The sequence below is a fragment of the Scophthalmus maximus genome, chromosome 2 (genome assembly GCF_022379125.1).
Source record: "Scophthalmus maximus strain ysfricsl-2021 chromosome 2, ASM2237912v1, whole genome shotgun sequence".
Classification (NCBI taxonomy): Eukaryota; Metazoa; Chordata; class Actinopteri; order Pleuronectiformes; family Scophthalmidae; genus Scophthalmus; species Scophthalmus maximus.
Window position 1 is genome coordinate 29422501 of NC_061516.1, and position 22713 is coordinate 29445213.

Genomic DNA, 22713 nt, shown 5'->3' on the forward strand with positions numbered 1-22713 from the left:
GAACAAGGTGCAGTGAGACTATGATCTCACCCCCTCCTGGCCTGTCATTCTTTCTCTCCTTCACTCTCTCTCATTGTATTCTCTTCCCCCCCCTCTTTCTACCATTTGCTCCCCCTGTCTCTCTCTCTCTCTCAAACTTCCCCTTGCTTCTTGTTAACTTGACCATGTCTTAGTCTTTTGTTTTAAGTTGTATTATTTGTTATTTTTCTGTTCACTTCTTTACCCATAAAATTCAAACTTCTCTTGCAGACACGTCTCACACACTTGGCATCACGGTCATGGTTTTTACTATCTTTAGCTTTTCTTCGACCTCATTTCTCCTCCAAAGATAGCACTAGGGAGTCATTAAAAAAATCACACATTCAGACGCACGCGCACAAACATACACACACACACACACAGATATGCACACATACACACACACACACACAAACACACACACACACACACACACACACACACACACATGTATTTTCTTTTCTGTTATTTCATGTAAATGGTTTCCAGACTTACGTTCCATTCATCACCCCCATACTCACACACACGCACACACACACACACACACACACGCGCACACACACACACACACACACACACACACACACACACACACACACACACAATGAAATCAAGGCATGTATAATTGTGATGTTCTTTGTTCAGCTTCATTTACAATGTACACACACACACACACACACACACACATACATTACCTCCTGCTACATGAAAAGTTTTAACAATGTAGTTTATTGTTGCTCAATAAGTTTTTAATCTTTACAGCCAATCTGTTCTTACTTTCTTTCTTTCTTTCTTTCTGTCTGTCATGCATACTCATGGGGTTTGAGTGGAACATGGAACCACTTTTACTTTTTACATTACAATTATACAAACACATCCTTCCAAACTGTGAAACCTATGACTTATGACACACACACACACACACACACACACACTAAAACATCAGGACCACAGCTTCCCTCGCAGCCTTTCCAAACAGCAAGTTTTATCAGGGGAGAAGGTTTTTCTCCTCACACTTCTTTGATCCGTGATTGCTCCTCATCATGAAGCCATTACGTCTCCTTTCACGTGTTCACCTCCATGCACGGAGGCATTTTCGCGTCGCTGCTCTGTCAAACAGGCTGTCAGGTATTTTGAATTTCTGACACGTGTTTGAGTGTGTTTTGCTTTTGTTGGCCTCCACCCATCAGGCCTTCATGTGCCAGTCTAGAACAAATACAAAGTTGGAGAGCGAGAGTGGTCCTCGTTTGCAACAAATTGCTCCTGGCAGGCAAAAACATAATGGCTCCCAGCACAGGATGTTTTTTCTTGTTTTAGTTGGGTTGAAAGACGCGCAAAAGGGTCATGACCTGCTGGATTATGACAGTTGTTTAAACATCCCTAGGTAGTATGAAATAAAAATATTCATCCTCATTAGGTCGAAAGCGAGGAGGTTTCTGTTTGCATTGAATATTGAATCAAACACAAATTCTAAGATGACTGGCACTACAAGGTTTAAAGAGAAAGACCAAAAAAAGGTTTGCAGTAAGGTGAAAATTCACCTCTGACTGTCACTGATTTTATGACATAAATGATTTTGTACAGTGTTTGTGCGACAGAGATCATATCAAGTTTTGTGTGTGTGTGTGTGTGTGTGTGTGTGTGTGTGTGTGTGTGTGTGTATTGCAGCGAGGGAGCAGCTGAGGCGATCCAGACACAGCAGAACCTTCCTGGTGGAGAGTGGAACTGGAGAGCTGTGGTCAGAGCTGCAGACTGGTAAGGTTGTGTGTGTGTGCGCGCGCGCGCGTCTAAGACAGAAAGACCCCACATGTCGGAAAGAGATATTGATGATTTTGACCTTTGACCCCAGTCGGTCTGACAATTAGAAGCAGACTCATCTAACTCACATTTCCACTGACCCTCAGATGGTTATGTTATCTGTGTATCTTTTCCTGTGAGTTATCTCCTCTTGCTCCTCCATTTGCGCTTCTTTTTTTTTTACTGGGGAACAGTGTAACCCCTGTAATTTTCTGGTTTGACACTTTTTCCCCTTTTAATAAATCACGACAAGAATCTTAGGAGCCATGTGTCCCTGCTGACCTTTTCCTTGCTCCCTTTCCTGTCCACACACACACACACACACACACACACACACACACACAGGAAGGGCCCAGCCCGTGGGACTCCCAGCCTCTGCTCTGCTAATAAACCAAAAGGAATCTAAACCCTGTTTTATTCTCCTTCTCTTCTATTTTTTTTCCTCATCCGTCCTTGTATTTTTGCATTTTTGCATTCATTTCTTTTTGCTCACTCGTTCGGATACAACATTTTACACCTTCTTGTGTTTAGGGAGTGGTCAGCTGTACCAGGCCTCATTGCTGATCGTATCACACACTCACAGAGGGAGTGCAGCAATCAGATGCCTGAAGCTTGTTTATGTTTGAGATTCCGCTGGTTGAAGAATAAGAATAAGGACACATTGTCCTCCACAATGGACTCAAACTGATGATCTTTATCGAGAACTGTATTCGTGCTCTCTGTGTGTAGGCGACAGGTATATGGTTGCAGACTGCGGAGGAGGAACAGTTGACCTGACCGTCCATCAGATCGAGCAGCCCCAGGGCACACTGAAAGAGCTCTACAAGGCCTCGGGTACCGTTTCTTTGCAGTCTTCTAAAGACACCGAAAAAATGTACCCGATTTCCAGGAGTTTCCAAAAGCTCTCCCTTCCCTCCCCAGGCGGTCCGTACGGGGCGGTCGGCGTGGACCTGGCCTTCGAGGCCATGCTGTGCCAGATCTTTGGCGAGGACTTCATCCAGAGCTTCAAAGCCAAGCGCCCGGCCGCCTGGGTGGACCTCACCATTGCGTTCGAGGCGAGGAAGCGGACGGCGGCGCCGGGCAGGGCCAACGCCCTCAACATCTCCCTGCCCTTCTCTTTCATTGATTACTACAAGAGACACAGAGGGCAGAGCGTGGAGGCCGCCCTGAGGAAGAGCAAGTGAGGGCTGGCATGAATGTGTGTGTGTGTGTGTGTGTGTGTGTGTGTGTGTGTGTGTGTGTGTGTGTGTGTGTGTGTGTGTGTGTGTGTGTGTGTGTGTGAGCAGTCTAATAACAGTACAGTGATTTTTTTTTGCATCTGTCTCTCTTGTGTGTGTGTGTGTGTGTGTGTGTGTGTGTGTGTGTGCGTGTGTGTGTGTGTGTGTGTGTGTGACAGCATGAACATAGTGAAGTGGTCGTCCCAGGGGATGCTGCGACTGACGCAGGAAGCCATGAACGAGCTCTTCCAGCCCACCATCGTCAATATCGTCAAACACATTGGTGAGAAAAGAAACACACGAGGAGAAACAATCCCAGAATGCAACATTAGCTGGGTAGAAGGAGATGCCAGCATTTCGCTTGAACATGAATGGAATCGTCGCACTCGAAGCTGCACTTGTCACCAGCTATAGTGGCCGCATGATGATGAGAATATCTGCCTGCTGCTGCCGAAAGTGAGATGAAGGGAGAGCGATCAGAGTGAAGGAAAAAAAAGTGACAGTTGTGGGTCAAAACAGTGAGCTCAAAGAAGCTAGAACGCTCTGTGGAGCTGAGGGGAGCTGCGGTCAAAGATCAATCGCCGTGGTTACATCCGCGTCACTACTCTTTTACGAGACGCATCTCTGCCGCTACATTTAGGCCTTTTCGAGCACCTAAGACAGCGATGTTGCTCGCCTTGTTTTGATTCGAAAAACGCAGTGGTATGGACGGGCAAACACTGAGACGTGGTCACCTGCTTTCGCTTCCTGATTGGTTCTCATCAGTCAAGACTCAAGACGACCAGCGGTGAAGGCAAAACTCTGCCAACACTCCCTTTATGAACTAGTTCCGTCTAATCGTTGGTCCCAAGAGAAAATCCCGGCTCCTACTTTTCACCACTGTTGTCTCTCGTGCGTAGTATCTTCTGCAACCAACTGTCTCATAGAAACACATATTCCGCCCAAGGAACATCCCGAATCATATCACAGTGACTGTACTACTGCTCTGCTCTCTCCCCTCATTTTCCCTCCTCCCCTCTCCGCATCACAGAGGAGCTGATGGCAAAGCCGGAGGTACGCGGTGTGCGCTTCCTCTTCCTGGTCGGTGGTTTTGCCGAGTCGCCCATGCTGCAGAAAGCCGTCCAGAGGGCGTTGGGGAGGACGTGCCGCATCATTATCCCCCACGACGTTGGTCTGACCATACTGAAAGGCGCCGTGCTCTTCGGGCTGGATCCCACCGTGGTGAGGGCTCTGGAGTACCTGTCACCGCGGGAGTTGCTCTGTAACACGTGATCTAACGACCCCTCTCTCTCACAGGTCCGAGTGCGTCGATGCCCCTTGACCTACGGCGTTGGCGTGCTGAACCGGTTCGTGGATGGGCGCCACCCCCGAAACAAACTCCTCATCAAAGATGGCCGCGAGTGGTGCACGGACGTCCTCGACCGCTTTGTCTCCGTCGACCAGTCGGTGGCTCTGGGGGAGGTCGTGAGGCGCAGCTACACGCCCGCTCGCCTGGGCCAACGCAAGATCATCATCAACATCTACTGCAGCTCCACGGACGAGGTCACGTACATCTCCGACCCCGGCGTCAGGAAATGCGGCGCGATAACTTTAGACCTGCCAGAGCCGCTGCCAGAGCCGGGAGCGGTGGGAGGAGCAGGGGCGGGGGGCCCGCAGAGGAGGGAGATCAGAGCGACCATGCAGTTTGGAGACACAGAGATCAAAGTCACCGCCGCTGACGTCATGTCTAACCGCTCCGTCCGGGCTTCCATAGACTTCCTGTCTAACTGAGGAGGAGCAGGAAGTGGAGACGAGGAAAAGAACTGATTTCAAGGATGATAATTTTTTTTAGAAAAAAGCGGTACTTTGGGAGTGGGGCCTTAAATATTGTGGGAAGGCCGGGAGCTCTGCGTTTGAAACAGAAAACTCACACCTCATGATTCAGACATTCAGGCTCTTCATTTAATCGTCAGAGCAGAAAAAGATCATGAGAGGAGCGAGTCCTAAATGATTATTCGACTCACCAGTAGAGTTCCCCATAGAAACAGATTTGTCTGCCTTCCGGCTTCAATTGAGAGATTGCCATGTCACCGGAAATATTGGGATCGACACTTTTGTGAAGCCAAAGCTGAAGGCCGAATAAAAAAAAAATCTGGAGTGAGACGAACAGGTACCATCAAATCACCCAACCTGTCTGAGGAGTGTTTCATCCCCGTAGGAGAGACACTGCCAAACGAAGTACACTACCTATATGAGGGAGACTCTCTTATGTACGTTCAAGTGCCAAACATTCTGTGTGTTACATTCCTCATCATACAATTAATGATACCTCATTTAAATCCCATTTCAATATTCATGGGGATGATTCATGCTCCTGCCTGGAGTGCAGCTTTGTTCCTTTTCATTTTGATTGTGCACCACCCAGTGGTGTAAAGAGTGAACTACTAGCTGAAAACCCTGGTAATATGAAACGATTGTCAGGCGAGTCGTGTAGCAGGAAGCACTGTGTCATGATTGCATAATTTCAACGCGTCGCTTAAAAGGGTCAAATTTCATTCACATCCAATGTCTGCGATCAAGTTTCAGAAATTGTGTAATCCTGCGAGGGCGAGGCTGAACATACTGTTTTTGGGTTGATGATGGTTTCTTCTGTCCAAAACCACCTATAACTTTACAATGGTTATTCTACGATATTTAAAATGTTGAGCTGTATTATTTGATTCTCAGATCAAGCTGTAAACACATTACTACAGCACGTCCAGACAATTTACTCATATCTTATGTGGCAGCCTTGAAAACATTTTATACCCTCTTCAATACCACATATTGATGAAATCAAAACATACTTGTTGTTCAAAAGGAAAAACTTGACATGAGCATTTCTGACCCTTTGCTATGACACTTGAAATCTAGCTCCTGTTTCTCTGACTGGCCTTTGAGGTGTTTCTATACCTCGATTGCATCTGACAATTAATATCAGGGCAAAAAAAAAAACAAGGTCATGGGGTCAGGGACAGGATTCTGTAGAGGCACAGATCCTGGGCAACGCTACAGAAGCAAGTGGCCTCCACCGTTGTTGAAGGGAAGAAGTTTGGAACAATCGGGTCTCATCCGGGAGTCGACTGCCTGGATGAACGGAGCTGTGGGAGAGAAGGGCTCTTGGTAACAGCGGTGACGTCGAACCCAATGAAGCACAATCAGCATTCAGGCGTTAGAATTTTATTCTAATTGCCATAATAGGCGGTTATCGGTTAATGCATATGTAAAGTGAGCTCCAGTGGAAAGAAAAGCTTGATGGACGGTGTTTACTTTTTTCAAACCTTCACACATCAGAGACTGACCGTTTCATAATGTGTATACTGTAGTAAACTGTATCTATATTAATGAATAAAGTAACAAAAAAAAACTTATGAATCCTGTTATGATGCAATTTTTGTTTTTAAAGCATGATCTCCTGTGCATTGTCATCCAAACTGCCGGATGCAGAGGGTTAAAACAACAAAGCCTCAACCAAAGTACATAAATTAAACACACTTGTGCCTGTACCATATTCTAAACCCCACACTTCTCCGTTGAAAACGATAAATCAACTCATTATACACAGACAAGTCAACACAGTATGATCTCAGCTGTGAATTTATTGATAAGAATGGCCCAATAAATAGTTTCTCACAGCGTAACCAATGAATGGTTCAGAACAACTGCTCGACATCCCATCAGTGCTTCACTTTTCATGTTACACAGTTTGTCACGTAACAGAAAGAAAAAAACAGATTCAAAATTACAGAAGGGCTCCTTCAGGTCGGAGAGGAAGACCTGACCTTAAGGGGACAGGAGTGTGTATATCTCAAAACCAAGAGGGGGAACTGATTTCATCCTTCTTGTTTTTCAACATCGTTCCCCAGTGAAATGGCCAAAGGTGGGACAATGTTGAACAGACGTAAGCAAGTCAAGGGCTCATTAAGGAAAAACATACTGGTGAAAAACAAAAACACAAGAGACATCGGCGATCTTTGACGATGTTGTGAAATTGCAAAATTATCTTTTCTTTTCCCCCTCTTTGGTTTGTTTCACTACACCTGCCGTTCACAAAGAGTATGACTGGTTACAACACCTCATTTTATCTAGAATTCAAATCCAAATTCAGGTCAAACATGTCGAGACACAAGAGAGAAACAATTCTTTGTCTGCATCTGTGTTTAAATGTAACCTGACCATGACTGAAGAGATTTGGATGTCAATGCCAGTTTAAAAAGGGGGTTTTGTTTCCCACTTCCTCTTAGTGAGCATGGGGTCTCCCGCGGCCTCTGCCCCTGCCGGCGCCGCCTGGAGGTCCGTCCACAGAGCTGCGGGGGTTCTTGATCGTCTCATCGACGGAGAGGATGAGGCAGGCCGCCTCCGACGCTGCTGTCAGAGCGTTGATCCGCACGATGGACGGCTCCCAGACACAGGTTGCGTAGTTGTCTGAAATGTCCTCGTTGTTGATGTCAACGCCATACCACATGCCGCCCTGCGGTGAGAGAAGCGGGATTGTATGTCTGAAGGCGCACTTTAAAAACGTAAAGGACATAGACATACCTTCGTGCCAAGTGATTTTCTTCAAGCACGATTAACGTGCACATGGTTATTACATCCTACCTGAGCATGTTTGGCGCGCAGTTTGTTCAGGATGTTGGTGGCGTCGAAGCCGGCGTTGTCACACAGCTGTCTGGGGATGATTTCCAGGGCCTTGGCGTACGCGCCGATCAGCAGCTGCTGCTTTCCAGGGATGGTCCTGGAATAATCCCGCAGGTACTTTGACAGCTCCATCTCTATGGCTCCTCCGCCCGCGACAATGGAGTCATTCTGCGAACAGGTTAAATACAGTGTCAACAGAGGGGTCAAAGAAATAAAGGGAATTAAGTTCTGGATCCAATACATATTGTAAAAATTACAAATTTGGCATCACCAAAAAACAATGTGATACAGGAGTCAGATATACTGATAGACTAATTTAAAACCACACGTTTTTGGGACAAATTTATCAAAATCTACACAGATTTTGGGAAAAAATACATAAAATGAAAAACTTTCATTAGAAACTGTAGCACTGTTGAATTGTGTGCATCATTCAGACCATAGAGCCATGACCCACATACTCAAATGGACTATACTGGCCGAAACAAGCATTCCCCTAATCTTTGTACTTTTTCTTCTACCGATGTTTTTTCTTTTTAAACCTATTTTTTATATTTCTTTTATCTTGTTTCTACTCTGCAGCACTTTGAGATTGCTTTTAGCAATGGAAAGTGCTCTATAAATCAAATTTATTATTATTATTAGTTTCTTTTGTTATTTAGCTACAGCCAATTACAACTCGCGCTTTATGTTTCCACAAATTCAGCATCAAGGGTAGGTAGAATTCAAGTAGAAAAAGTTAGAAAATAAAAACAACCTTGGGGAACACTTTGTACAGTTGCATGTTGCACCTGTCTTTTCAGACTCCCCCCGCTGGGAGGAGCAGTAACACAGTGATCACAGACTCTACGTGTCAACTGACCTTCATGGCTCTGCGTACGATCATGATGGCATCGTGCAGGGATCGCTCCGTCTCCTCTGTGAACTGTTCTGCACCGCCCCTCAGGATGATGGTGCACGTCTTTGCCTTCGTGCAGCCTTTGAGGAAGTTGTACCTGCAGACACAGACGTGACGGGTGTGAGCTGCTGGAGTCGTCGTCATTCAAGGTTTTCCTTTAAAAAAAGAAATGTCCCACTTACCTCTCCCCTCCGACCTGGACCTCCTCAAAGAGTTCACAATGTCCCAGGACGTCGTCTGTCAGAGCTCCGACTGAGGTCTGAATTGAGCCACCGCAGGCCTGGCGTTCACGCGACACACAGTCAGAGTCAATAAATTTAAAACCTACTTAAAATATCAACATCAAAATGATGTCTGCAAAATTTTTCTATAAAATTGACAACCAATAAAATGTAATTGTGCACATTATCTAAGAAAGTATTTTTCTTATCAAATGATCTTACATTTAGTACAAACAAACAACAGGATTAATAACAGTGGACCAAAAGCATTTAAAGTTGTCCTATCATTAAACTGTGTATGTTGACTATATGACTGATGATACCAAATCAGCAATTTAATGTATGTAAATTAAGTCTCACCATCATGGTCCTCTTCAGATCTTCCTCCTGCACTCTGCCAGCACAGAACAGGTCTCTGTCAGCGAAGTACTGCGTGGCCACGTCACCGATTGGCAACTTGGACAGAACCACTTTGGCTCCGGACAGATGGATCTTCTCCAGTTTGTCGTACAGGATGTTCCACTCTGCGTCCACAATGGCCTGGTAGTCCTGCACAAATAAAGAGACATAACAGGGTAAATGAGAGACTATTCAGCCTTTCAAGTAGTCGTTTGACATTCTGATGCCGCGTCGCAGTCTTCATACCTCCACGTTTTTCACGCGAACCTCTGCATTTTCCTTCTCAGCCTTCAGCTCCAGCTCCACGTTGAGCAGAGCGATCTTGGGATTATCGTAGCGTTTCGGCTGCATCTCAAACCCGGCGTAGGAGAAGGTCTTCTTGAACGCAACCCCAGAGATCAACTGGGACTCCTGTAAGGTTACAGTACAGTAATTTAGAGTAACAAAATCAAAGAAAAAGCATGCCTGGTTTTTAAACGTTCCCATTGAGACAGATCTCCGAGTGCTGAAATCAAGAGAACTCACCTCGAGGGCTCCTCCCTGGACTTTCTTGATGCCAATCATCTTAAGAGACAGCAGCTCGTCCAGAGACATGACAGCGTCCACCACCATCTTGGAGAAGAATTCCTTCTGATCAGCGATTAGCTTGGAATTCAAGGCTGTGGAGGCGCACTTCTCCAACAACTGCCTCTGCTCTCTGAGGGAAAAAAAGGACATTAAAAACTGCTCTAATTGTCCATTTTCAGAAGCTTTACTTAAATGTAACTGAGTGATATAACGTCCATTTATTGCTCATAGGTTAGATCAAACCTCAAGCACTATGTGGCTGCCATGGAGATATATTAACGGGAAACGGGGCACTCACTGCTTATCGTCTTTCTTCACAGGGACGGCAATCTCATTGATCTTGTTTACGGCGAGGTTGGTGGCGGTGCGGAATGCTCTGATGATGGTCTGCGGGTGGAGACCCTCCTCCACGTACGGCTTCAACTGCTTCAGGAACTCAGAAGCCAGGAGAGTGACGGAGGTGGTGCCGTCCCCGACCTGAGGTGGGTACAAAGGAAATGTACCATGGTGCTAGTTGGACATTTTTATTCCTACAAAGTTCTATCGATTTCAGATGCCAACACAACCTTTAAACACACACCTCAGCGTCCTGGGAGCGAGCGATGTCCACCAGGGTCTTGGCAGCAGGGTGAACCACGTCCAGCAGTTTCAGGATGGTGGCGCCATCGTTGGAGATCGTGGCCTTGCCTGGAAAACACAACATTGACACATTTATGATAAGGGAATTAAAAGAAACAATGAATCCTGTAATCCATTCATTATTCAACGTTCTCTCCCTACCTCTGCCGTCAACCATCAGTTTGTCCATCCCTCTGGGCCCAAGGGTGGTCCTGACAGCCTCGGCAACCACCTAAGAGAGAAAAAAACAGGCACATTCAGACAGACAATTAAACACATGCCACAAACAGGAAAGAAATATACAGACACATCTTTGAGAGAAGAACTGCTTCTCTGACCTGGCAGGCATTGATGTTACTGATGAGCTGGGGAATGCCCTGAGACGTGTCTGTCCCCTCCTTCAGCAGGATAACCGGTGTGGGCTGGAGGGGAGAAATGGTTGACAGGAATGAAGCAGAGGGAGAGAAAAATACGGGTGAAATGAGCCGAGGAAACCAAGTAGGTTGAAGCAACAGCTTTCTAATAATCGTTAGAAATAACAAAAAACACTGGACACTACTTGAGCACAATCGCAGCGGTAATTTGCTTCTTCGTGAACAAAACAAAAGAGAGTGGGGAACACCGACCATCACTTTAGTTACAGCTCACACAGGAAACACAATCATTGTGCAGTGAAATCATATGGCAATGGTAATACACGTGTTCATGATGGCATGCAGACTGTCATTGTGGATGTGTAAAAGCAGCGAAACACTCAATTGAAGTTAAACATTTCTCCATATTTTGGGCCCATACACTGGATCCATGTTCGTTCACGTCTCTGACATGGCAGATGCGCTGCTGTCGAGCACCTCCCTGTGCTTCCGTGCTAACGGGTTGAAGGGATGCACATGCTGGACAGGGTGTGATGCTTTTGTTGGCCACCGTCGGACACTTGTCTTTTTTTTTTTTACTAATAACACCGCTAACCGTGGCGGACAGCGCACCGTCTCCGCATCGAAGGCTGAAGTCACATGTCAACGATTTCAGATGAGCGGTGGTTTGCAGATCAGTGCAGACGACGGCCTCTGTACCACAGCCTGGCCCCGGAGTCAGCCGCGAGATGCTGCGGCTCCAGACAGAACAGAGGCGCCGGAACAACCACAGCGACGCATTCAGGTTCATGTTTGGGGGGTTTGGTTGTTTGTTTTTTTCGGGGCAGCTCTTTGAGAGTGAAAGTGAAATATTTCCAATGCAGCCATTCAAACAAAAGAGCAGCAACACTGCAGCTAGCTCGCTTCCCAACACCGCTTCGGTGACTGGGGCCATTCAAGCTTACAGCATCACACTGTATTCAAATATCATTTAAATACCAGTTCAAACAGCGACCGGATAATTACAGTTTTCTTTAATACGCAGTAACTGCTGACATGTTAGCTAGCATCCCCGCTAGCATCGTATACGCCCATTGACGCCGGGTAATCCTACGATGCTAGCACGGTCATGCTAACGATTTAATGTCTCTAATAATTGTCATTTTCACAAAATAACTGCTTCCCGAGGCTGCCAACAGCTACGCGGCTCAAAGGAGAGCCGTCCGGGTGCGAGTGCTGGCAGAAAGACGGCAGGATGGACACGGATTGGAAGTTTGAGTTTGGAGCATGACTGCTAACTCACTCACCATCATCTTTGCAGTTCCTTCGAGAAGCTTTCCACCGGCACAGCGGCCCACAATGCATTTCGAACTCAACAGCCGCTGAGGGTGCGTTCAGGAACATGCTGCAAGATTTGGTCAACGGTTTGAAATGTCTTGCTCACAAATGTTCTGCTATGAATATATATATATATATATATATATATATATATATATATATATATATATATATATATATATATATATATATATATATATATTTCCACTGGGACTGTCTTTGAATCACGAAGTATGGAATGTGACCCTAATATTAAATGAACATTATGGCATAAATTATCATAAGTTGGAAATATATACATGAACCAACACATTCTGAAATCATTCAATCATTTAAACTTAACCCATTATCATGAAGTGTTATTTCTTGATTCTTAATGTAATAATGTTTACAATTTAATATTTTTTTGTTAATTTTATTTTTATTTTGTCAAAGAAATTTTCAAAATAAGTCTAACCCTAACCCTCATGATTGCATTTTTCAAATGTTATTCTTATTCCAAAATGTCCCGTCCACCCGTCTATCTACTGTATGGGATGGGTTTTGTAATGCTATAGTTTGTAGATTGAGAGCTCCTATAAAAGTATGGTCATTTCATCAGAATTAAAGTTTTTCTACTTTTTTTTGTCATACGTAGTCCTATTGTACCTGTGTCATCAATTCATTTTTAGCTGTAAGAAGCTTAATTTAAAAGCGATGACACATAACATTGTAGTTTTTGTCATGTTAGCACATCACTGCATGTAAAGTACATGTTTTTCATGTCATACAGTCTGTCTTTGCATAATATGCTGGAAACCAAACACATGGTCTAGGTTGAAAATTTGCAATTCTTCAAAGCACAACTAACCCAGCTGTACTGTGAATTTATAGAAGACAAGATAACACGTTTTGTCCAACTGTACAATCATTTATGATTCAACATTATTATCGTGTATCGTTTCCCTGCAACAAGAACAATATATAACCCCAGGTAACAATTTCATGAAACAAAATATATATATAGTCTATACTTGAAAGCAGTATGCAGTAGATTAAGTCACACACATTATTTTGGCACATGTAAAACCAAATCAACCAATATTTTTTTTATTAATTAAGTGAATATCAATCAATCAGTCTTCTTAACAAATGCAAGAAAATGTGACGAAATTGTACTGCTTGTTGTTGATACTAAAGCCACAATGTGTTTGCCGTCTTTGCTCAGTCCACCATCAAAGATTCAAAAGCAACCAAAAGAAATCATTTTAAACATTTGACTCAAACAACAACCAAGATAGAAAATGAACATTGAATAGAATATTGACCAATCCCAAATAAACGATAATCATCAACTCACGATATAAACCGTATTTATAATATTTCAAAATACCCCTATAAAACATGCATTGGCATACTTTGTGGCGATTGTGATCAAGACGGCAGATATGACATGTAGTTTAGGATTATGAAATGTCAGTAATCATTTTATTGATTAATGTAGCTGATTGATTTCCAATGTTTCTAAAACTGAAATATACCCTCACCAACAATTTACTGACTGTCTAATATATTTTTAACACTACACAACCAACACAAGATTGGCACGGTGTAGAGAATGCAAACATTTTGATGTTATGTTGATGTTTCTGTTCCCGTGACTTTCTAAGGAGCAGAGAATGATATCTGCACGCAGACCAACCCTCTGTCTCCTCAACAGCGTCTCAGGCGTTCCCAGGCGATGTCGTGAACGGCAGCCGGCCCAGTCTGTGCAGGTAGAGCAGGGGCTGCAGTCGCCAGAGCCACGGTGAGATATTGGCAAGTGAGGGCACGGACTGGAACGACTCCATCCAGAGGCAGGCAGACGATGAAGGGGAGGTAGTTGAGTGTGAGGACAGCCTGGATGGTGACGATGGTGATGAAGGCCTTCCTCTTCATGGAATTCATGTCTCTGTTTGCTCTTCTCCCAACTTCCCTCACCGCCACTTGGCCCCCAGTCTTTCTGTTCTCTGCCCCTTTCCTGTCCCCTGGCGGGGGCTTTCTCAGTGCTCTGAGAACAGACAGGTTGCAGGAGGTGTCCACGACTAGAGCGGGGAGGAACACCGCACACACCGTATCGGTGGAGCCGAGAGAAGAAGAAGCCATCAGGACAAAAACGCACCACGCGACACTCAAACAACCCCACCTGTTGGAGTGTGCTTTGTACCTGGAAGGAAAAAAGGGAAGGAGAGAATCACACAGTGTTTCAAATGCAAGCGGAAATTTATTTTCACAGTCAAAAACCTTGGACTTGAATGTTTATTCTTTCAAACCTCAAGTCTTCATATGCTCACCTAGCTCCATTAGGTCTGACTCAAGCCCAAAGTCTAAAGTGTACATCTATGATTTGTTGTGTTCTAATGTTTTACAGGTGTGTGTGAAAAGACAGAAGAGGTGATGTTTGTATACTGTTTGCCTTCCTGCGACCAGGAATCATTTGACGATGACGTGTTCACCTCTTATAGTACCCCGAGGGTCCGAGGAATTTTCAAAACAACAGGTCTTAGGAGGTGTTTTTTTTTACCGTAGATACTCGTTGGGTACAACCATGTACCTCTCCACGCACACCATACAGAGGAGCAGTGGCTTCATGCTGAGCACCATGGAGGTCATGAAGGCCACCATCGCGAACACAGATTGACTCTGCCACAGGAAGTGATTGATAAAGAGGAGGGGCACCACCAGGAAGAAGGAGAGCTGGGTGAGGGCCAGATGGAGGAGGACGATGTCCGCAGACAGGATGCCAGACACCTTTGACCTTTAGTAAAAAGATGTAACCACCAGAATGACTCATTTAAAGTCATAAAAAATAGGGTGTGTTTCCCCCTTCTATACGTTAATTGGATCATTTAATTGAGGCCGCATTACGGGATAGAGTTGCTGTTGCATTACACCAATGTGTGAATATTCACTTTTTCCAGAGGATGTGAGCGACGAACCACAGGTTTGACGGGGTGCCCACGAGAAATTCAAAGACGTAAGTGGTCAGGAGGACGAGGAAGCCCGCCGAAGCCCTTCCTTATTCATCGTCGTAAGGGTCGCACTTTTTCCAGGGATACGCTCAGGCTGGGGAGGAAGAGTTTCCGTTAATACTGCAGGCGAAGGAAGGATGCAAACAGAGAGAGATGTGAGATAGAAGAAAGGGCAGCAGAGTCAAAGAGAAAGAGATCCGCTGCTGCCACCTAATCTGCTCACATTGCTAAATTATCTGTAACCTGCACAGTTTTACCCCCGGAGATGATCATCCCTTTGGAACCATGAGTTTACTGCTGTTAAAGTAAAATTGTCAATCTGGAGCCACCCTATTAGTGACAATATAATACAAGTTATGAGTATGTAGTAAAGTAGCTGTAACCTTTCAATGTTCAGCGTCAGTGGTGTTCTGAGGGGTTTTTGTTCTGGGTTGAGGATATATTTGTGAGGCTTTACCCTCAGAGGCATTTAGCATGACAGGCATTGTGTAGATTTGCATGGCAGTGGAATAACCCCATGCATACATGCTGCGGTCTGACTGGACCATGATGTATGCCTCCATCTATCTTTTTTCCTGTACTGTACTTAATTGTTTTGGATTTTTGTCTGTTTGCGGTCGTTAATGTATTCATCATTTACAGACTGATTGTATGGCCAAGAATCTATCTGACCACCAATTGCTTTTTCAATGATGCCGCCATTTGATAATGAGACACATAATATATTAAGTTCCCTTTCACGGGTAAGGTGCGTTTCTTTGTGTGGCACCCATCCACAAGAAGGGAAATTGCTTTACAGGACACCAACACACATTAAAGAAATGGCAGGAAATATGTAAAAGACAAAACAAAGGTCTACGTTTTAAATTAATACAAATTTAACACAGTAAAATTGAAAAAAGAAATAGCAGTGCATTGATAAAAACATGCAAGATGTCAATATCCAGCCCTGATTAACAGTGGTGGCGAGAGTTCTTGAACGCATACTACGTGTGGCAGGGCTGCTGTATGCTGGCCTCTGATTGGTTTATAGCTTGAGAGCGACAACCCACAGTTGGCTCGATGTTGTCCACAGTGTATGCCTGTGCGGGCGGAGCTAGCTTGCTTGCTGATCATACGACAGCGCAGACTCCACCTGTGGAGATGCACTGAAACAACAAAACATGCGCACACAATGTGCTGCTCAGAACTCGCGCGGAGTTTGGAAAGTGTACACACAGCGGAGGCGGGAGATGTTAAACCGAGCAGGACCGAAAGGAATATCGTAGGTTTGCTCTTTTAAGCAGTGCCAAAGAAGTGGGACATCAAACGCAGTTGCTGGGGGGGAAAGCAAAGATGGAGGAGTTCGGAGTTTATGCGGTTTTCGGAGTCGACGGTCCGCCTCAAAGACTGCTAAGGTAAGAAAAGAGCAAAAACGGCTCTAATGTTAGCTAGCCGCTCTCCTGGAAACCTCAATCTGTAGCTCCTCATTGGCGCCTCTTGAAATTAGCCGCGTCGGTCAGCTTCTCCGTTGTGGTGAAACACACGCCAAGAAATGCTTAACAATGTCGAGACGTGTTTCTCTGGATAGCAGGAGAGCAAATATTCCGTTATTCCTCAATTTTCTTCCACGCCAGGGCCGACGGGTCGCGCAGGGTGTGTGTCGCCGTCCCGCCGACTGTCCGCCAGGTGGTGCTGTTCAGCAGCGGACCGTGGGGCGAGAGGATCTGCGTCGACGCGGAGCTGAACGACGCCGAGCGGATGCCCATCACTATCGGCAAACTCACACCATACAACAGGTAGGTCCAGGAGGGAGTGACACTTACCTGAGATGAGTGTTCAGAGTGAGCGGTGGCCTTTTCACTGAGCACAGTATCTGACCTGCTCCAGGTGCTTGTCATGGGAGCAGTGGGAGGAGGAGACGTGGACAGACAGCGTCACCCTGAACATCACTCTGGAGGGAGGACACCTGGTAAATATCAAACAAACCCCCATAAGCAAATAGCCAAAGCCATCAGAAAGTTCATAGAGAAGTATAGACACCATACACCTGTGGCTGTGATTCAGTATATATATATATATATATAAACTTTTGATTAAATTATTCATTTAAAATAACTGAATACTTATATGTGGAAGTCTGTTGGAGGCTTGATCAGTGAACAGAGTCACAGGCTAATGCATTTGCATTTTGCACATTTCTTTTTCTCAGACAAAAGCAGATTGGTCAGAACCTGAACTCATCCTGGCTGTGAAGGAATACACACCTAAGGTAAGATGACAAGGACGTACTATTAATCGTATCAGAAATTAGCCATTTGGTCACATATCAAGAGCTAAACGTTGCACTCCGATTCATAAAATGTATTTTTTATAAATACTCAGACCCACTTGCTTTCCAACCAGCCTTGACTGTTTTCCCTCAGTGCCACAGAACTTCATCAACGTCTCAAACACACCCCAGGTATTTGCTAAAAGACTTCTTTGTGCTGTACCAGGACACCACGACTGCTCCCCTTGCAGCCCGAGAGCCCAACGGCAAGAGGAAAAGAGGACGGGTGGTGGCAGAGGAGGACGTTGGCGAGGACAAGGTGGCGGAGGAGAGGGGGGAAGAGGAGAATGTGTGTCCAAACGGTGGCGTGGAGAGAACCACGCCTGTGCGAAAAGCCAGGGGGCAAACCAAAGGGGGGCAGAAGCTGTTCAGTGGAGGAGGCGATGCAGCGAAGACGAAGGGAACAGGTGGGAGACGCTGACTGTTGGTATTGCTGCGCCGCAACTGTAAAGATGATGATGATGATGATAATTAGTCCTAAAGACGCTCCTGTGTGGAGGAGTGAATCGTTTCTTTTTTCCGTTCATCAAATCTCCCCTTTGCAGCTAACAAAGCGAGAGATGCGCAGGGGATTGTTGGCAGGACGCCTCCTCAGAGCGCAGCCAGGACGAAGAGTAGGCAGGCCAAGACTCCAACACAGACTGGTGAGTTTGCGCATTCACATTGCATACAATTTTATCGTTACATTTTTTGGGTCAAATTTATTCACCTCTTTAGTCCCTCGCGATTGTGTCGATCGCCCACTCAAGTTCGCAGAAGTTTTCTGCTCGTCTCTCTCTGGTGGTTTGAAGTATAAAGTACATAAACAAAGTCCAGGGCCCGTCCACGTGTTTGGAGATTACAATTAACTGAGCCGAATGAAAGGAATAGAAGAGAATACCTCTCTCCGATATGTCCATCTTGCGTGAAGCTAGGTCCCGGAGATGAGGATTGGTTCTTTCCATATGCAACGGAATCCACTTACCAGCTACTATCATTGTTGGATTAATTCGTACAAAACTTGAGTGGTAGAGCAGCATGTTGTGTTTTGACAGTTTGTCTCATGCTGTAACTATGTCTTGGCCAGGCTAGTGACTCCCTGGAGTCCCAGCTGGCTGCCTTGGCAACTCTCCAGTCTTGATGCTAAACTGTGGATCTCCTCATCTAACTCTATGCAAGAATGCAAAAAAGCATTTTCTACAATTCTACAATTCTATCTCTACAAGGAGATATGAGTTTCTTTTAAGTGAAGATCAGCAGCATTTCTGTGTAATGTCAAGTATCTATAATGACCTGAACTGAAGCTGAACGTGAGACTTTTGTAATATCAAATCTCTGGTTCTCCGGCAGCCCCGCTGGTGAGCCCGTCAGCTCGATGGGGCCAGACTCTGTGTCCCATCGATGCTCAGACAGCAATCCTGATTGGAGGACAGGGAGCCAGGACGCAGTTCTGCAAAGATCCCATGTGGAAGCTCTGCACAGGTCAGACATACAATTCATCAGAACTCCTGCTGAGGAGGTCGTACTTTCCTGTGGGTCATCGTCACAGTCTGTGTTCTCTCCCCGTCCCTCAGAGGATATGTCCTGGGTGCCGGCAGAGACCCTGGCTGAGGGTCCGACTCCTGAGGCCCGGATTGGCCACACCTCCGTGTACGACCCCGACTCGAAGCGGATCTTTGTGTTCGGAGGCTCCAAAAACAAGAAGTGGTTCAATGATGTTCACATCCTGGACACGCAGAGCTGGAAGTGGACCATGGTGGAGGTCTGTGTCTGTATGTGTTGGTGTGTGATACCTCTACTGACACCCTATGACAATATTTTTTAGGGCTGCAACGATGCGCCGACGTACAGTAATCGATTATGTAAATTTTTTGATTTGTGTAGAATGCGTAGGCACGTTGCACTGTTTACGTTCATCCCAAGGGGTGGAAACTCACATTCTGGTGTATGCAGAAATTTAAACTTAATATGAAAAAGCTTGTGTTATATGAGTGGTGTGCGTCGTATTTGTGGCAGAACAAATATGACGCACACAACTTATTTTGTCATGATAATTTGTGTTTTGATCCATCAATACGCTCCCGTTAATGAGTTTTTACAGTGAGAAGCCTCACATGGAACAGCTGACCATGTCCATATGAAAACCTGCAACATTGCTCTGCTTCTTTTTATCAGCATGACATTTGGCAGAGATACTGTTCAGAATGAACGGATTGTGTGGAAGATTTTTTGCGTCATCTGCATTATTACATAGAGAATATTCACTCCAAATGTCTTCTTTTTTGGGGTGAATATTAAATCATTTATTCATGTTATGTTCCATCATTTACTCTGACCCATATTTGATTCATAGAGAAATGGATTTATATATATTATTTATTGGTTAATTAACCAAAGGATTAATCGACTAAACAGAAAATAATCGTTAGATTAATCGAAAAAATTATTAATGGATCAATTAATCGATAAATAATTCATCTTCTCTTCCTTCATATCCTCCACCTCTCCTATCATGCCCGCCAGGCTCAGGGTAAGGTTCCCCCTCTGGCCTACCACAGTTGCAGTATGTTTCGGGGTGAACTTTTCGTTCTGGGAGGGGTGTTCCCTTGTCCAAACCCGGAGCCCGACGGCTGCAGTGACTCGCTGTACATCTTCGATCCCAACCTCTTCATCTGGTACGAACCCATCGTGACAGGCGACAAACCCTCCCCCCGCTCAGGGTAAGATGTCTGACAGAATTCCTGGCCGATTTGTCTTTTTCTTTCAACCACACAAACACATAGTTTTGTATGAACTCCCTCTTTATTACTATTTTTCTTTCAGACACTCTGCGTGTGTGATGCAGGAGAGGAAGATCTATGTGTTTGGTGGATGGGACACTCCTGTCTGCTACAATGACATGTACATGTTGGACCTTGGTAAGACACACAAACACACACACACACAAACACACACACACACCAGCTGGTTTATAAAGGAGACTGACCCCTTGTTTCGTGCACATATGATGTATATCTATCTGCACATACACACAAGGTACTGTGTACCGGGACACAGTACCTTGTATTTACAGCCATGTACTGGGACATGGCTGTAAATACACATCAGTATGCGCACAATTGGAAACATAACATGTTTCTTTTGTTTCTCAGGTCTGATGGAGTTTTCTGCTGTGAAAACAACCGGGCCAGCCCCCTCCCCTCGAAGGTACACAACTTAACACACAAATACTGTACAACTAGTTTTAGTCCTGCTACATTCTCACAATACCAAGTCCTAAATGCAGCACTTTGCGGTAGTATATAATGACCCTATGTTGGGTGTGTGTGTGTTCCAGCTGGCACGGCAGCGCGGTGCTTTCAGACACAAAGTTTCTGATCCACGGAGGTTACAATGGGAACAACGCTCTCAGTGACACCTTCATCTTTGATACAGGTGAGCTGCATCTCTCCGTATATCTCACACACGTACAGGTCCCTGAAAAACTGCACCAAACTCTTTTGTTGCATGGTTCTAGTCACAGCTATTCCAGAAAAATTTGTACAGTCCGATAATTTGGTGTAAACAACGCCCTGGTTGATCAGCAACCATAGAGCCATTTGGGGTGAAGAGGTGGAATATCCTCAACTAACTGAGTCAGTCGGAGCTGACAGTTCTTTCTGCACTGACGTGAACCTACACAAATTTAAAACTGAGACACTATTATCCAATATTTCAAATTTAATGTGCTGAAGAACAAAATATGTGTAATTATCCAAATACTTGCAAGTCTGGACTGTATCTCATTTGCTAAAATGTACAAAAATTGACATGTAAAGAAGAAAGAAGTTGTGGTTTTGCAGGGAGTAGTAGGCCAGACTGATGTCATTTGGCTTCATATTTAACGCACATTAACCAGACGCTTTGATCCCCTCATGTATGTCATCAGGGAAGCAAAATGTGTATATTGCAATTTGTTGAACTATTCCTTTAGCATCTTTGTTAATGTGTAACAATATTACATACACAGTATATGGGCACATACAGGAAGGTGCTATGTTTAAAATAAATCAATACCTCAACATGATGAGTTTTACGTTAATTGAAGGATGATGTTTTGTGTCTAATCGGTTCAGACTCCAACAGCTGGACAGAGCTGACGCTCCCTCAGCTGTCTGTCCCCAGGGCGGGGCACGCTCTCATCGCCATGGATATAGCCAGTCGCCACTGCTTTCCATTGGAGGGCAAAGACGTGGACATGGACGCAGGCTTCGTCAGCAGAACTGTGCTGGTGTTCGGAGGGGGAGACAACGAGGGCACCTTCTACTCCGACCTGACGACTGTCGCCACGGAGGAACTCCTCGGTGCTATTTAAAGAGATTGAGTCAGAGGTGAATCCTTACTTCTTGACTGGACACCCCCCTCCCCATTCCCTTTATTATTTATATTCCTATAGTTTGACTTAATTAATTGATCCCACTCTTCTTTCAGTTATGTTTTAAAGGTTTTGTTTTTTTATTGAAACTGTATATATATATATGTTCACTTCGGGCATTTCTTTAAATAAAGATCTCAGAAGATATTATTTGAAAATATAAATATTAACAAACATTTCCCATCAAGTTCAAAACTGGATAAAGAAATGTCCCACTCTAATTCACACAACCTTAAAAGAAAGTGATTTAAAAAAAATAATAGGAACATTTTTTAAACTTAAAATCATTCATCATGTTTTTTTCCCCCCACTTGTACATAGTTTAAACGCTTCTCAAGATCTTCCTCAGGTAAAAGGTATATTTTCATTTTAATAGATTACATATGTGTTTTTCTTTTTTATGTTTCCTTTGCGTTATCCTGATCCTTTGGGATGCGTTGCCTCTGGAAAGCTGCAAGTGCATAAACATCATCGTCTTGGAACTGTTGCGCGTGATTTATTAGAAACATTTCTAACTGTCTTTACTCAATAAACATTTGGATTTCTACATGGACTCTTTTAATTTTTCATGTTATTCCAAGATAGAGAGAAGTTTGAACCTACTTTTTTACAGTTGACCATCTTTTCCATTGAATGACTAAACCACCTTTTCAGTCCGATATAAGAAGTGATTATCTTTCCACTGGATACCTGATAAGTCCCATGAATGTGACCATTTTTTTACTTCAATATGTAAATTGGAGTATAAAGTTCTGACCCCCGTGTGTTTGGTACCAGGAGGTTCACACAAGTCAGTCAATCTGGGGGTTATATATATTTTATCTTAGAAGTGGCATTCAGTGCACATCTCAAATCAAATAATCATTCAATAAAAAACAAAAACAATAGAGGGAGATTATCTTCCAGTTTCAAAACTTACATTTCTGGGAAATTTCAC

At 44.5% G+C, this 22713-nt stretch overlaps 3 protein-coding genes across 4 annotated transcripts in view; 2 read left to right on the plus strand and 1 right to left on the minus strand.

Moving 5' to 3' along the window:
* The window catches only part of hspa12b (heat shock protein 12B), a 15096-nt gene extending 8675 nt beyond the window's left edge, over nucleotides 1–6421 (plus strand). The window contains exons 9-14 of one of the 2 annotated variants that reach the window (XM_035625192.2): nucleotides 1687–1773; nucleotides 2545–2649; nucleotides 2737–2995; nucleotides 3212–3315; nucleotides 4063–4253; nucleotides 4329–6421. In XM_035625192.2, the coding sequence (XP_035481085.1) occupies nucleotides 1687–1773; nucleotides 2545–2649; nucleotides 2737–2995; nucleotides 3212–3315; nucleotides 4063–4253; nucleotides 4329–4802 (1220 nt within the window). In that variant the 3' untranslated portion in view covers nucleotides 4803–6421. Of the gene's footprint in view, nucleotides 1–1686; nucleotides 1774–2544; nucleotides 2996–3211; nucleotides 3316–4062; nucleotides 4254–4328 lie in introns of both variants that reach the window. The other variant, XM_047328617.1, reaches the window with a different exon arrangement.
* A 208-nt stretch (nucleotides 6422–6629) lies between these two features.
* Nucleotides 6630–12159, minus strand: cct7 (chaperonin containing TCP1, subunit 7 (eta)). Its single transcript, XM_035625195.1, has 12 exons — nucleotides 12052–12159; nucleotides 10730–10813; nucleotides 10554–10623; nucleotides 10354–10460; nucleotides 10072–10250; nucleotides 9732–9903; nucleotides 9453–9617; nucleotides 9168–9356; nucleotides 8769–8866; nucleotides 8551–8683; nucleotides 7650–7856; nucleotides 6630–7521 (listed from the first exon to the last, which is right to left on the minus strand). The coding sequence occupies exons 1-12, from the start codon at nucleotides 12055–12057 to the stop codon at nucleotides 7291–7293; spliced, it is 1641 nt and encodes a 546-aa protein (XP_035481088.1). The 5' UTR covers nucleotides 12058–12159; the 3' UTR covers nucleotides 6630–7290.
* A 4072-nt stretch (nucleotides 12160–16231) lies between these two features.
* LOC118300627 (kelch repeat-containing protein) lies at nucleotides 16232–22323 on the plus strand. The gene is made up of 13 exons (XM_035625193.2): nucleotides 16232–16469; nucleotides 16689–16850; nucleotides 16942–17023; nucleotides 17264–17323; nucleotides 17550–17790; nucleotides 17929–18027; nucleotides 18713–18844; nucleotides 18937–19124; nucleotides 19886–20082; nucleotides 20186–20280; nucleotides 20515–20569; nucleotides 20700–20797; nucleotides 21478–22323. The coding sequence occupies exons 1-13, from the start codon at nucleotides 16408–16410 to the stop codon at nucleotides 21714–21716; spliced, it is 1710 nt and encodes a 569-aa protein (XP_035481086.2). The 5' UTR covers nucleotides 16232–16407; the 3' UTR covers nucleotides 21717–22323.
* The last annotated feature ends 390 nt before the right edge of the window (nucleotides 22324–22713 follow it).

Bases quoted from the DNA above. Each gene is read 5' to 3' on its own strand.
- cct7 (XM_035625195.1), bottom strand. The intron at 9,904-10,071 runs GTGAGTGCCCCG...TTTTTCCCTCAG, and splicing joins GTGAAGAAAGACGATAAGCA to AGAGCAGAGGCAGTTGTTGG. The intron at 8,684-8,768 runs GTAAGTGGGACA...CTGTGTCTGCAG, and splicing joins GTCCAGGTCGGAGGGGAGAG to GTACAACTTCCTCAAAGGCT.
- LOC118300627 (XM_035625193.2), top strand. From the start codon at position 16,408: ATGGAGGAGTTCGGAGTTTATGCGGTTTTCGGAGTCGACGGTCCGCCT. The intron at 17,324-17,549 runs GTAAGATGACAA...GTGCTGTACCAG, and splicing joins TGAAGGAATACACACCTAAG to GACACCACGACTGCTCCCCT. The intron at 20,570-20,699 runs GTACACAACTTA...TGTGTGTTCCAG, and splicing joins CCAGCCCCCTCCCCTCGAAG to CTGGCACGGCAGCGCGGTGC.